Source organism: Nicotiana tabacum, chromosome 3, assembly GCF_000715075.1.
Source record: "Nicotiana tabacum cultivar K326 chromosome 3, ASM71507v2, whole genome shotgun sequence".
Classification (NCBI taxonomy): domain Eukaryota; kingdom Viridiplantae; phylum Streptophyta; class Magnoliopsida; order Solanales; family Solanaceae; genus Nicotiana; species Nicotiana tabacum.
Genome location: NC_134082.1, coordinates 79680409 through 79694451, shown reverse-complemented (window position 1 = coordinate 79694451; position 14043 = coordinate 79680409). Strand labels below are relative to the sequence as shown.

Below are 14043 nucleotides of genomic sequence, written 5' to 3'. Positions count from 1 at the left end.
ACAACAATCAGGGGAGAAAGCCTCCCTCATAATGCCGTCATTGTGGCGGGGCACATTGGAACAATGAATGCCCAAACTTAAAGGTCAATGCTCAGCAGACTATAGAGGATGAGTCAGACGCATCAGACACATCAGAAGAAGACCAGGTAGGCGCCTTCAATGCAATTGTTGGCTCTATCCCTCATGCCTTAGCGGGGACCAGTGCATGTCCTCCTAAGAAAACATCAGTCCCAATCACCAAGAAAGGGAAGGAAAAGATGGATGAGATGCCTCCTAAACAAGCGAGGACCCTAATGTTCGTCGAACTAAAAGTGAATGGCAAGCCCCTTCACGCATTGATAGACACGAGTGCTACCCACAACTACTTGGCTTCAACTCAAGTAGAGCGCCTGGGTCTTGTCGTGCAAAAGAGCAAAGGTCGCGTCAAGGCTATCAACTCACCACCCCAGACATTGGGTGGAACAACTACAAATGTCTCGGTGAAACTTGGCCCATACAAAGGAAGCATCGACCTGCGCATCGCAATCATAGATGACTTCGACATCATAGTGGGTTTGGAGTTCATGAGGCAAACCAACACCATACCGGTACCATATGCCAACATGCTCCTGATGATGGGAGAAAACGGGGCCAAGCCCTGCACCATACCATGCTTTCCCATAAAGATGGCCGCTGAAAACATCTCGGCCATGCAGTTAGAGAAGGTAGTCAACAGACATGAACCCCTGGTTCCGGCTACCCTTCGCGGCAACAATCAGCTATCATGTCATCGGCCTCAAATGACTGGTGACGCTCCTCAGCATGTGAAGGCTTGTTAGCCATGCCATAAGGAGAAGTCGGATCACTCATCAAAGACAGGACCCTTGCAGCCATTACATGTCCCACAGAGACAATGGGAAAGTGTTTCCCTCAGATTCATCACGGGATTGCCCCAAGTCGGTAATCTTGCATCCATCATGGTTGTCATAGATCAGTTTTCAAACTATGCAACCTTCATAGCAGCCCCGTAGAACATCTCAGCAGAAGATACATCAGGACTCTTCTTCTCGCACATTGTCAAACATTGGGGCCTGCCCAAAGATATTGTTAGTAGGCGCGACTCACGCTTCACTAGAAACCTTTGGACCCATCTCTTCAGGTGCTTTGGGTCAACATTGAGTCATAACTCAGACATCCATCCAACATCGGATGGCCAGACAGACCGGTTCGATGACATGTTGGAGGAATATCTCCGCAACTTTGCAACCGGATCACAGAAGCATTGGGTGAAGCTCCTGGATGCTGCTCAACTGTGTTTCAATTCTCAAAAGAGCCATCATACAAACAAAAACCCTTTTGAAATTGTTACCGGACAGCAACCGCTTCTCCCGCAAACGGTGAATGCATCAACCATGCAGAAATCTCCTCGAGCTGCCAACTTCTCGAGCGAATGGGAGCGCAACATGGGGATAGTGCGGACCTATCTCGTCAAAGCCCAAGAGCGGGCAAAAAGATTCACCGAACAAAATCTTTGCTTTGCCCAACATCAAACAGGGGACAAAGTAATGCTATGCATCCCAAAGTGATACTTGTTTACAAAGAGGACCCATGACCCTCACCTGCAACAAAAATACATCGGGCCCCTGCCCATTGAATAACGCATTGGGAAGTCCACATACCAGGTGAAAACTCCATCCTGGTGGAAGATCCATCCAGTCTTCCATGTCAGGCGCATGAAATTATTGCATCGCTACAACAACAAGCTCACAAAACAGAGGGGCGCAGACCTCCCATCCAACAACCACCAGAAGCATCATCATCATCATCATCATCATCATCATCATCATCATCATCATCATCATAAGGCTCCGAGGACGGTGCCAACTCAGGTGGGGGAGAATGTCATAGGCTGCTTTCCAGACACGCCCCATGACCCCTTGGTCGCCCCATGGCGGCCTAGAAAGCCTCACAATGCCTAGCACCATGGTCGGCCCTGTGGTCTTGGCTGCGCCAAGTGACAAGCGCGCATGCGCCTCTGTCGCCCCACCGATGCCTCTCGCCAATGCCCAAGGGCTGGCCAATGACAACAGCGCCGCGCGCCCTGACAATGTTGCTTGCGCAGATCCTGATGCCTCGCCAGCGCATTGTTGCAGGCCCATTCCAGCAGCGCCTCGCGCACAGACCCTGATGCCAAGCACCAGCGCCCAGCCTCAAGCCAACACAGCAAGTGTCGCGCGCGCCCACAGCAACGCACGCGCAGACCTTGACTCGCAAGACAAAGTTGCTGCCATCAGACTTAGTTCTACATTGTAATAAACTAAGTCCTTTTCATTGTAATTATAGGCTAGTTTACATCATTTTCAATGAGTGTGCTTTTACAGCTTTATTAGGACTAGTCATGTAATGTTGGTTTATTTTTTTTAAGCATTATTAGGGGGATCAAGCAATCAAACATTTTCAAGCAATCAATTTTCTGTACTGGTGTTTCTCCCCCTCGACATCGCATCTTTTGTAATCAGCATTTCAGTCATCAATAAAATCATCATTATCATTCAAAACCCAATTCTCTCTCAGCTTCCGCAATTGCTCGTGACATTGGTTTTCCGCACGGCATTGACAATCTATTCTAGCGTGCGGAGGGGACCTCATTGGCGGACAACAACCGCACTGACATCGGTTTCTTAGCCTTACGTTGCCCTTCCAAAGAACATCAGGAAGGTGTTGCGTAACAAAATGTACGTAAAACCCTTGTTGGAGAAGGTTACCCGCTCTGCTAGGTCAGGAGCGATGATGTCAAGTCATGGTAACCACAGTCTTTCTTCACAACAGGGATGCTAGAAAGATAGATGGAAGAAGGGTACACACCAACAACCCATGTGCGGGAGTTAGCAGAAGGGAACTTCTCTTCGAAGTCCTTAGTCGTAATAAGTTTTTGGAGATAATGGTGCTCACCGTAGGAGGAGAAACATCATCAGTGCTTTCTTTGTTGTTTGAAGAACTAGAGTTTCTGGAGGAGGAGGCCATGTTACCAAAAGAAAGTAAGGGTTTCTCTGAAGAAGGATGTTAACAATAAGAGTGAGTTGATTAAAGAAAGTCTAAGAGAGTTTGGGAAATTATGAAGTGTAAAAAAAGAAGACTGATGAGTATGTAAAGGACTATGCGGCTAAAATCGTGGTCGTGATTACCTCGAGAACCGACGAAAGTATTGTTGAATCGTGGGATGACGTGTGTACGGGGCATTAATGCGGAGAGATGTGCGTCTAATCAAGCGTTAGAAACTTTTCAGATGGAGTTAGTAAATTTTTCGCCGAGAAAGGTATCTTTACCAACTTCCCGATAGCGCAAGAATGTGCCACCGGAAAGTAGGAGGACTATCTGTATAGGGTAAAATCGGTTCATATTAAATGCTCGTATAATAGAGTGACACGTGGAACCAGAGACAGATGTAAAGTGAGATAGGTGGAAGTCAAGACCGGGGGCAGGAGTCTCGAATGGCACCAGAAAGCCCCCGAAGGAAATGTTACTCATGAAGACAAATGAATACCTGTCACCCGATGGCATTCAATGAAGAATATGCTGTAGTATTAAATACATAGTCTGTTATAGAGAATATGATATTCATAGCCGGCCGTTACACATTTTTCACTGGCCCCCCATAATTATCATTTAAGAGAGGCTTGATCCTAGGATCTTGTTCCCTAGGTGCCACTATAAATAAGGATTCCAACAACCATTGTTGGAAAAGGAATTTTCTGATAATCTTATACCATATACTATTCAAAGCTTAATAACATTTTATTTTCTTGCTTATTAATATCATTATTCCTGCCTTCGGAAGCTCTGCTCCCGAAATCAAGATCTTCTGCTATCTTATCTCTATTTCAATGCTAAGTCTTACATTCTTATTTAATTTATTTATCAATTTTAGGATCAAATCGATTCACTTGTCTATAATCATATATAAATTCTGCTGAATTATTTTACGGTTAAACAATACTTTGTACATTGAACTGTTCATTTAAAATATAAATTTTTATATACTTTTTGTCTAGCAAACACAATTAATTTAGGCGGGGGATCGATTTTATATATTGCCCTTGACATAAAAAGACAACGCTGGGTCGCTTTTAGAACACGTGATATATCGAGCCCAGTGGCCCCACACTAAAGAAATGCGAGGATGAATTTGTCAATTTACTCAGAATACCTCCATAGCAGCGTAAATGACTACCACAACTCCACAAATATATATTCAGTTATTCACGCTAGTAGAAAATAATAATATCTAATATATAGCTTGACATAAAATTTTAAATCAATAAAAATTTCGTTATTTCTATTGTTATACTCTGTGTTAATAATTGTGAGCTTAATACAAATACATATTTTCAAATTTGTTCAACTTTCTCTCTCTATGTATATTTTTTGTAAATCAAATTGAACAAGATGAGATTACGGTAAAGGCTTAATCACATTAATGTTTATACTCGAGCTATACATCATAAAATAATTTAATAAAGTAAAACTAAATTAATTATAATTAAATAAAAAATTCAATAATATAAACATATATTATGCTGCTATTTAATTAGGTATAAATAAGTTTTTACCATCAGGCAACACCCACTAATCTCATAAGCCTAATCCATTTGTACTTGGTAAAATCCTTTGGAAAAGAGAACGTGTAGCTTGCTAAAATCAGACAAATTTATATTGGACGATTTTTTTTTACTAGAAATGGAGCATATATCTTTATTCAGGTGTAGAAAATTTACATTCTTCCAGAAATGCCCTCGCTGTTGGTACCCGAGACCCACGTGTTAGACGTTACCCCACCAAATCCACGGCAAATTTCCGCTTTACTCCACCTCAGCCCCAAAATTGCCATTTCATATCACCGAGTCATCCATCTTCCTCTCTCCTCTCTTTCTAACATTCAAACCTAACTTTACCCAAACCAGAGGAAATGGTATCGGACTCGGAACTCGTCGGCCGGCTGCGTGAGTTCCTAAGCACCTCCGACCTCACCACCACCACCACCACTGCCGTCCGACGAAAGCTCGAAGAGGACTTCGGTATCGATTTATCCGATAAAAAGGCCTTCATTCGAGAACAAGTTGATCTTTATCTTGAAAGCCAGTTTCAACTTGAACAGCAGAAAAATGAAGGAGAAATGCACGACGAAGTCGATGACGGACCGCCGGCGGAAGTGAGTGACGAAGAAGAAGATGCGGCGGAGGAGGAAGAAGAAGAAAAACTGGGAAGCTACCTTTGATACAACTGCCTTGACAGGATTGTTGGAGGAAGCTTGGCTAATCTTCACCTTGTACTCAACATCCGCGAACTGCATTCAAAGACCATTTAAATGGCAGAAGCCAAAACTCTGAAACATATATCAACAATTTGATTCTTTGAAACATTTCTGAGAAATGAAAGATTGGTTAGAGAAAAAAAAAGTACCTTGAGAAATATGGGGAGGGGTTGATCTTTATCAGCAATTGATGTATCATCCTCTACCTCTATATCAATTTCAGAGCTTCTGTTTCTGAGGTAAGCTTGAGACATGAACTCTATGTTATGGCCAAAGCCATTGCTTCCAGCAATCTGCATGGAGCCAACAGCTGGAGGGGACAATGACAAATCCTCAATTTCATCTTGTCTAAGATGCTCCATTGTGTCATGAACTGCAAGTTAAGCGTTGCTCTATCCTGTTTAATGGTGTTGGACAAAGTTCATTGTTATATATGGTGGATAAGATAGACATAACCAAAACTCTGCCTAAATCTTGAAACTGTTGAGCCACATGCTTTCTATGGGAAACTATAGACTCTTTCTAATTGTGAATTTCTAGTTATCACACGCACTTGGTGCGCTTGACTTCCTAGAAAGATTCGATAAAGAAAATGTGAGTGGGCGGGAAATCAATAGACACAGAAAGAGAAGAACAAAAGGAGCAGAAGGCACTCCATTTTTTATGTGAAATCAAGGAGTAGCAGGTTAGACTTTGACACTTTCCCGTGCTGCTATGATGTAACGTGCAAACGTCCCAAGGCAGCAGGATGTATGGTGTAGGGCCCCCTATTTTATCTCCCTAAAAGTTCTTTATGGATTTCGATTTTCGAGTCGTGAATAGAGCAGTGGCTTATTCGGCGCTATATCACAATTCATTCTCGTCTTTCTATTTCTGCTACTATGCCTCCTGTTTACTGTTTAGTTCAGTTACTTTTTTTCTTGCAAGCAAGAAGGGGAAAAAATAGGCGATTCGAATCCGTGTTCTTCTTCTGATTTCCTCTTGTCTGCTTTCTTGCTCATGCCAATGCCTGACAAAATAGTTAAGAAATCTGCATGGGATTCTATGCCAAGAACATCGGCTTCTCATGTCGATCTTCTGTTCGGCCAAGGGGAGGAGAGAAAGAACACATGCATGGAGATTCTGTCTCTCGGAGGTTCGAGAATCTATGATAGGACATCTAAGGCTAAGGTTATGAAGTAAAGGAAGTCCATTACGGAGAGAAGTGGTGATCTCGTCTTGCTTGCTGGGAGAGAGGAAGCTTCCGGACCATCTTTTCCAGCCAGACGCAACTCGACTAATTCACCTTGTACTTGCTACCTCTTAAAAACACAAGTGCCGGGTAATTATGTCCGTGGAAACAGTCTCTTGTAGAAATGCAGGGTAAGGCTGCGTACAATAGACCTTTGTGCTCCGGCCATTCCCCGGACCCCGCGCATAGGTGGAGCTTAGTGCACCGGGCTGCCCTTTTTAATGTTTAGACAGATGAGAAGAAATAACCTAGTGTTTTGTTCCATTGAAATTTGGATACATATTTCTGTATTCTTGAAATAGCAATTCAACAGTGCTCTTTTTAATAAAAGATATTAAGTTCTGAAAGAAAAAAGATGATAGTACCCCGGGTTTCCTTTTTTGCTTGTTTGGGTTGTCTTCACGTCAGCTCCGCCTATATGAGTTTTGTATAGCTGGTTACATGCATAGATAGTGGAGAAAGATTGCATTTTTACTCTATTGCTGTTAAAAAAAAAGGATAACAGAGAAAGAGTGCGGTAAGTTGCCAGCATGTGAAAAGATAGTTATAATACATGAATGAATGTGAAGTTGGCCCACATAGAGCTGAACGGATGTAGAGAATTCATATACTTGACCCTATTGATCTGGGATTGAGGCGTACTTGATCTATTGATTGATTTTTGTATTTGTCTGTCTTCTTGGATGATTATCAGTTTTCCGGTGCCCATATTTTTACTATGGTTCTTTTGGTATATTTTCTGCCTGATGGTGTCAATAGGCTCATGGACCACAAATTGCAATGAGTTCTTGAAAGGATGAAAAGATTCCAGGGTTGGTAGGGAGGTGGCCAGTTGGGGGGGAGGGGTTTAGAAAGTCGATATCTTGTGATTATCTGCTGCTGTCTCCTTTGATTACAAATAGTTCTTGTTGTTGTCAAGGGTTGTAGTCTTTGCTCAATTTGTCATCCTTATGTTTCTGTCACTTCCTTTTCTATTAACCAAATATGTTACAGTAGTTCGATTGTGTTATTATTTGCTTGAGGAGGTTTAAACATTTCACCGCTATTATTGATATATCGGCATTAACTTTCAACTCATTCATTGTGTTCACTGCTTAATTGAAGGCTGAACTATGACCCCCATTTGCTATTGAAATTGTCAAAGTGAAGGGCGCTTTTCCAGCGATGTTAAATAATACTAATTGGTGTTGGGCCAGGATATTAATATTACTTTAAAAAAAAAATTAAAAGTAAATATAGTACCAGGATTGCATTAGCCTGAGAGATTATTGCTTGTTCCTCCTCTTGTTTGCAGAGGCATTAGCTGCTTTTGCTATCATTCTTTCTCATGACTGCTACAAATATACTGCCAGAAACCAGCATAAGAATCTCCAGGAAGAAGTTATGCAAACTATAGCCAATCCATGCATGTGTTAATTGAAGAATGTGTAAAATGAATGAAATAGAGAAATTTACTTGGATTGTAATAGGCTAGGAGAAAAGAAGATCAATTCCTCGTATTAAGAGAGAAAGTAGATGCAAACCAAAAAATAAAAGGAAAAAGAATGGAAAATCTGTGAGATGTTGATTGGCTTGAAGGAATGGGGAGGAAAGGAATACATAAGAATTACGAAACATAATGCAATTTTCAGCTCATTGTTTCCATTCTATTTCCTTTCATCTATGATCCACCCAATTGACCCCTCAGGCAAAGTGCAAAAGAAGAGGAATAGCAGTCTTAAATAAAATCTAAAGTTGACATCTTACGAAACAGTTAGGAAGATCTAAAGTAGACACCGAATATAATAGTGACCAAAATCTTGCTTCTTCCTTCCAAATAGTCACAATCAGAAAGCTTAGGTAGATTGTATGGTCGGAACCTCCCTTTTATGACCTATGACTTTATATTTCCTTTTCATGACTTGATAGTTTATCTTGGTGGAACTTCAGTTAGTTTTGCTGAGGGAATGCTCTCTCCTTCTCTCTGGGAGAAGCCACCCCTATATAGCCAGGGGTATTGATCATGTGTGTGCATGTGAGTAGTTTACTTTGGTGGTTGTGTGACATCTTTTCTCATGTCCGGATCTGCATTATACGGTGGTATTAAGTTTAGATGATATTTAAACTAATGAAAGAAAGTTTCTTATCAATAGAGAAAAATGCTAATACCAAAAGGATGAGGTGATATTTGCTGATCAGTGATGCTAAGCTGGCTCATCGCTCTTTTGGTTATGCGCGGATCATGTCCTTGTCCTTCAGTACAACATTACTGATATCTGACAAATCTCATGTATCAAACCTGTTGACCCAGAACTTCCGAACTTTTAATGTTTGCAGCAAACAATTATTACCATTATATTTCATCAGCTATGAATCTGGGCATGTTGAGTGGGGAGAGAAAATATGAGTATCTGAATGATTGTATTTGAAAAAAATTAATTGCTTATTTGCCTCTTATGGGGATCTCTTTATTTTAGCCTTAGATGTTAGACCACACTGGTTGAACTAATGGTACACTAAATCCTATTAGGTCTGGGAAGAAGAATGAAAATGTTAGAAGGAAAGCTGGTGGATTTACCAAAATATGTAGCCTTTCTCCCCAACTTCAAAAATTTACTGGGGAAGCAGAACTTGCAAGGACTGAGGTATCACAAATCTGCATGCTTCTGTCTTCTTTTAAAGCCTCCATTGCCCTTGATATTATTGTGCATGAACTAAATCCTCACAAATGCTCTATGAAGGTGGTGAAGAGGATGTGGAACTATATTCGTGAAAATGATTTGCAAGAGCCGTCAAATAGGCGGAATATAAACTGTGATGACACATTACGAGAGCTTTTTGGTGTGGATAAAATAGACATGTTTCAAATGAACAAGGCCCTGGCAAAGCATATTTGGCCCTTGGATTCTGATGGTGGTATGGAGATGCTTCTCTTCATTCTTTCTTTTTCCTTTGTTTTTTCTTTTTTCCCCTTGGTTTGCTGAATACTTTCTGGTAAATTTTTCTATGACACTTGATTCTTCCCATTTGGCGAATTTTGTACATAGATCGGTTTTGTGTTGCTTCTTGCTAAATAATGCTGTTACTAACTTATCTTCGGTTCTTATAAAGTTTTGCTGCAACTGCTCTCAGATTAATTGCTTGTATGCTGTTGGCTTTTAGACTAGATTTGTGTTTGTATGCTGTTGGCTTTTTAATGTTCTGCCATGTAATACTGTATCGTGCTTTTTGATCATGTAGAAATCAGACACTTTAGAAGACTGTATTCTGATTCTTAACTATTGAAAGTAAGGTGGGTTTCTACAAGCTCCTGAAAAGTACATTCTGTACTAGTTTTCATGTCATATTGTGGCCACCTTATTTCTCAGTAACTTTTTTTTCTCTTCATTTGTCATTCTATGCAATTATGAGCCTTTTCTGTGTTGCAGCCCAAGGTTAGCTTGTAGTCAATAATAATACATGAGGAAACAGTAATCTTACGAACGTAATATTGGCTGGGATGAAGAATGATAGAATGTTTCCTCATGTAGGATGCTTTGTCTTAATTCCAACTTGTGGTCAGCATGTAAATCAATAATACTATTTGAGTAAACATTAATCTTATGCATGTTATATTAGCTGATGTTACAGCTTGTTAGTTTTGGCCTTTGGGTTTAACAACTAAAATCCTGTTGAATGATTAATTCTTGGCATGTGTAAAGTCTTGCATTTCTAATTTTCCACTTGTGACCTCTATGTGACTATGAATCAGTTTCCACAATAACAACTTCTGGTTCGGTAAATTCTACTGCGAGGGAAAAAAATTCTACGGCAAAGAAAAAGCGGCAGAAGCAAGAGGAGGATGAAGGTAATAACTTAGCTTCAGCTACTATTTAGACAATTTCTTTTCCCAGCTGTGAAAGTTGTTTCTGCTTACTGTCCTTATGCCAAAAAACTTGTTTTAGTTTCTTAGATGGCTGTGATAGTATTTATCCGTGCAACTTTATTTCAATTCATGATTTACATTTAGAAATATTAAAGGGTTGTTGTCTGTTCCTACATTGTTTTTTGTTGCTGATAAATGATTCATACATAGTTCTATTGTTGTCCATACACAATGCACAATTTGTTAACGATATATTTGATCCCTCGTATATTTGATAATAGATTCAGATGAGCCAAAGAGAAAGGAAAAGCGGCACAACTCTGGAATTCTTGCTCCACTCCAGCTTTCTGATGCCTTAATAAAGTTCCTCGGTACAGGAGAGAGTGAACTGCCACGAGGCAATGTTGTTAAAAGAATTTGGGATTACATTAAGCAAAATAACTTGCAGGTAGACATTAATTTGTGGTATCTCATCTAATTTCTCTCCACTGAATTAACATTTTCTTTTTCTTTTTATTCCTGAATTTTAAAAACTAGCTTTAAGGTCAATGTAGTGTGTCTTTAATATTTCAACTTTAGCTAGGTCATTCTCTATATGTCTTGCGGTAGGTGCTCATCCTTTTCTGCCCTTAGTCATATTCAGTGTTGCTGGTAACAGATATATACTTAAATGTTGCTTGATTTAGACAGGTAAAGTTCTTGAATTCTTTCATTTGCTACACCAAATAGCTTTCTTGCAATACCTAGTGATAGGTTGTAAACGTATGTAGCCCGTATAGGTGTCTAGCGTCATTACCTCGAAAGATCTGATTTTAGAAAGTAGTAAGTCAGTTTCAAGTAGTTCTGGAAGAGAGAACTATTCTCAAGAATTTAATTTTCTGTCAAATTGTTAGGAAAATGAATTGTCCAAAACCATATAAAGAAACTACAATCCATTCCTTCAACTCTCCTCCCTAGGTGCAGGACTGAAGATCTGGAACACGGATAACCCAACATCAGGGATCGGTCTGGTTTCAACAACAACAAAAACCCAGTGTAATGGGTAGTGTGTAAGCAGACCTTGACCTTACCCCTATCTGTTTCCGATAGGCACTCGGCACAAGGAAAGATGAAAAAAGAAGGGGAGCTAACTTACAAGGGGAGGATTATCCAAGAGCATATAATGAGACTGCAACCCATGCTGGCCTTTAACCAAAAAATTGAAATCTTTTGAAGGACATCAAAGACATGAATTATCACTCAATCAGGTCATGTTTGTTTTCAGAGTTTGCTCCCTAAGGATCTCCAACATATAATTTTTATTCTTTTAATAATGGTGGTGTCGGGGTTAGCTTGTGCGCACGTCCACTATTCCACCGAGTACCTACTGCCTCCTACCGATAGAGTTAGTAACTCTGTCCACCAAGGCTTAAGCAGATGAGAAGAAATCACCTAGTGTTATGTGTTTCCGATGTGATTTGAAGCCTGCTCTCCAAGGTTTAATTGATCACTGGACAACAGCCTCCAACATATTTACTATGTTGGGTTCAACAATGCCAAGAGTAGCAAGAGTAGCGAATATGCTTCTTCATTTCTGCACAAGTTTGGTTTATTCCCCGTCGTGCTTCCTGACCAACAAGGGAATTCTCCGTTACTCCTCTTTCACTTCCACTTGTGTTACCTCCTCCTCCTATCAGTCCATCCAAAAATTATGTTATTTAATTGCATCGCCATTTTGGCATGTAAGATAAGTAGTGAGTTTTTATGATCTGACTAAGGTTTGGTGAGTAGAGTTATCCGTTATATACTTATATGTGTTGGTGGGAGATAGCAGGTATCCCGTAAAATAGCCTAGTATGTGCAAGTTAGCTTGGGCACTTCCATTATAAAAAGAAAGATATGTATAGAGTTTACAAAGTCAGAAACTACAAAGTCATGCATGCTCGCTTGTCCTCACTCACATTACTTTTTCTTGTCATATTAGCAGTGGTCTGTTTTTGCTTTAAAATGTAGTCAATTAATTAATTTCAGAATGTTGCTTCAGCATTGATCTAAAATATATAAATAATTGCCTAGGTACATTCTTTATGCTTGCCTTACTTTTCTTTTGGTTCTATCACCAACTTTGTTAAAGCACCTTCATTTAGACAGTGGAAGTATTTTATCCTGCCAGCTGACTTAATCATACAATTTTATTTTCTTTGGGTCAGTATAATTATGAGAAGCAAGAGAGTCGATTCAGTAAGTGGAGGATTGCATCTCTTCTCAACTAGGGAACTTAACACTGCATCTAGAAGGAACTTTGGATGAGCATGTAACAGGACGCAAATTTCTTATATATGAGGAAGGAACACTGACAATTCATTAGCGCCTGACAACTTAAGCATTTAACATTTCCTTTTGAGTTTTCTTGAGAAAGCTTCCAAACATGTTTGGTTGAGGGACAGAAATTGCATTTCCAGATTCAATTCTATGATTTATATTGTGGTCTGATTGCTTAGCATAAACTTTATGGAAGTTCGGCATTCGCTAAAGTTTTCTTTGTTTATCTTGAAGGATCCGTCTGACAAGAGGAAAATAATATGTGATGAGAAGTTGAAAGAACTATTTGATGTTGATACCTTCACGGGATTTGGAGTATCAAAACTACTTACTGCACATTTTATTAAGGTGGAACGGTGATATGGTGGGCTTCATTTTGCAAAAAGCTCAAGGGCTTCAGAATTTTGCTTTAAGTTTGAAGCGCTAGATACTAGATACTAACATCTTTGTTGTCTTCTCTGTTGTATATGTTTTTGGACACTACTGCGAACGACTATAGGGGAAGCAAACAGTATTTTAAGTTGATTCACGGGTCTTCTCCTATTACTTAAAAGTTCGTTTTGCTCAAACTGATTAACTGAGGAACTGTACTTCTGATGAAAAATGTGAATACTCATGTCCTTTCTCATGTGGTTTTTTGTGCCTCTGTTTTGAGGATATATACGGACATCTTGGGAAGAAGATTTGAATGATTGTCCAACAATTTACAAAGTTTTTGGTTGGGATTTTTCTTAAGTCATTTCTAATACATTTTTTGATAGACGATACTAATTAGTTGAGATTAAGACTTAGTCATGTTGGTATCCTTAACTAGGAGTTAATCTTTGTTAGAATGTATGTTAATAGAAAATGAAGATAGCTTTCTGTGTTGGTGAACCTAAATAATTGAATACTAGATTGAGACATGTCTAAATGGAACGATGTGGATAGTGAGGATTTCAGATAGTTGATTTCGACTAGCTTGAGATTGAGGCGTAGATATTTTTGTTGTCTGGATCCTGGTTCGAGATGGTTTAGCACTGCAAGAGGCTAATGAGAGTATTCAGTCGTGTATGTAAATGGAAACCTAAAGATTGATTCAACTTGCTCTTGTAGCTTCATTGTATTGATGTCTAAAGACGCAATTTAATTTCAAATTCATGAGCCTGTCATGTTTTTATTTCTCACATAATTAGGTCAACTGGTGTTCCAACCAAGGGGTTGTGAGTTCGAGTCTCCCCAAGAGTAGGGTGGGAAAGTTCTTGGAGGGAAAGATGCCGGGGGTCTATTTGGAAACAGTCTCTACCCTAGGGTAGAGGTAAGGTCTGCGTACACACTACCCTCCCCAGATCCCACTAAATGAGATTATACTAGGTGGTTGTTGTTGTTGTTGGTGGT

At 39.9% G+C, this 14043-nt stretch overlaps 1 protein-coding gene across 1 annotated transcript; it reads left to right on the top strand.

The window, feature by feature from the left end:
* The first annotated feature begins 4861 nt into the window (after nucleotides 1-4861).
* Nucleotides 4862-13164, top strand: LOC107777697 (upstream activation factor subunit UAF30). Its single transcript, XM_075249572.1, has 6 exons — nucleotides 4862-5244; nucleotides 9007-9145; nucleotides 9242-9416; nucleotides 10252-10347; nucleotides 10647-10813; nucleotides 12901-13164. The coding sequence occupies exons 1-6, from the start codon at nucleotides 4946-4948 to the stop codon at nucleotides 13024-13026; spliced, it is 1002 nt and encodes a 333-aa protein (XP_075105673.1). The 5' UTR covers nucleotides 4862-4945; the 3' UTR covers nucleotides 13027-13164.
* Nucleotides 13165-14043: the final 879 nt, after the last annotated feature.

Excerpts from the sequence above, each read along its gene's own strand:
- LOC107777697 (XM_075249572.1), top strand. The coding sequence starts at position 4,946 with ATGGTATCGGACTCGGAACTCGTCGGCCGGCTGCGTGAGTTCCTAAGC. Across the intron at positions 5,245-9,006 it reads GAAGAAGAAAAACTGGGAAG|TAATGGTACACTAAATCCTA; the intron begins CTACCTTTGATA and ends CACTGGTTGAAC. Across the intron at positions 9,146-9,241 it reads CAGAACTTGCAAGGACTGAG|GTGGTGAAGAGGATGTGGAA; the intron begins GTATCACAAATC and ends TGCTCTATGAAG.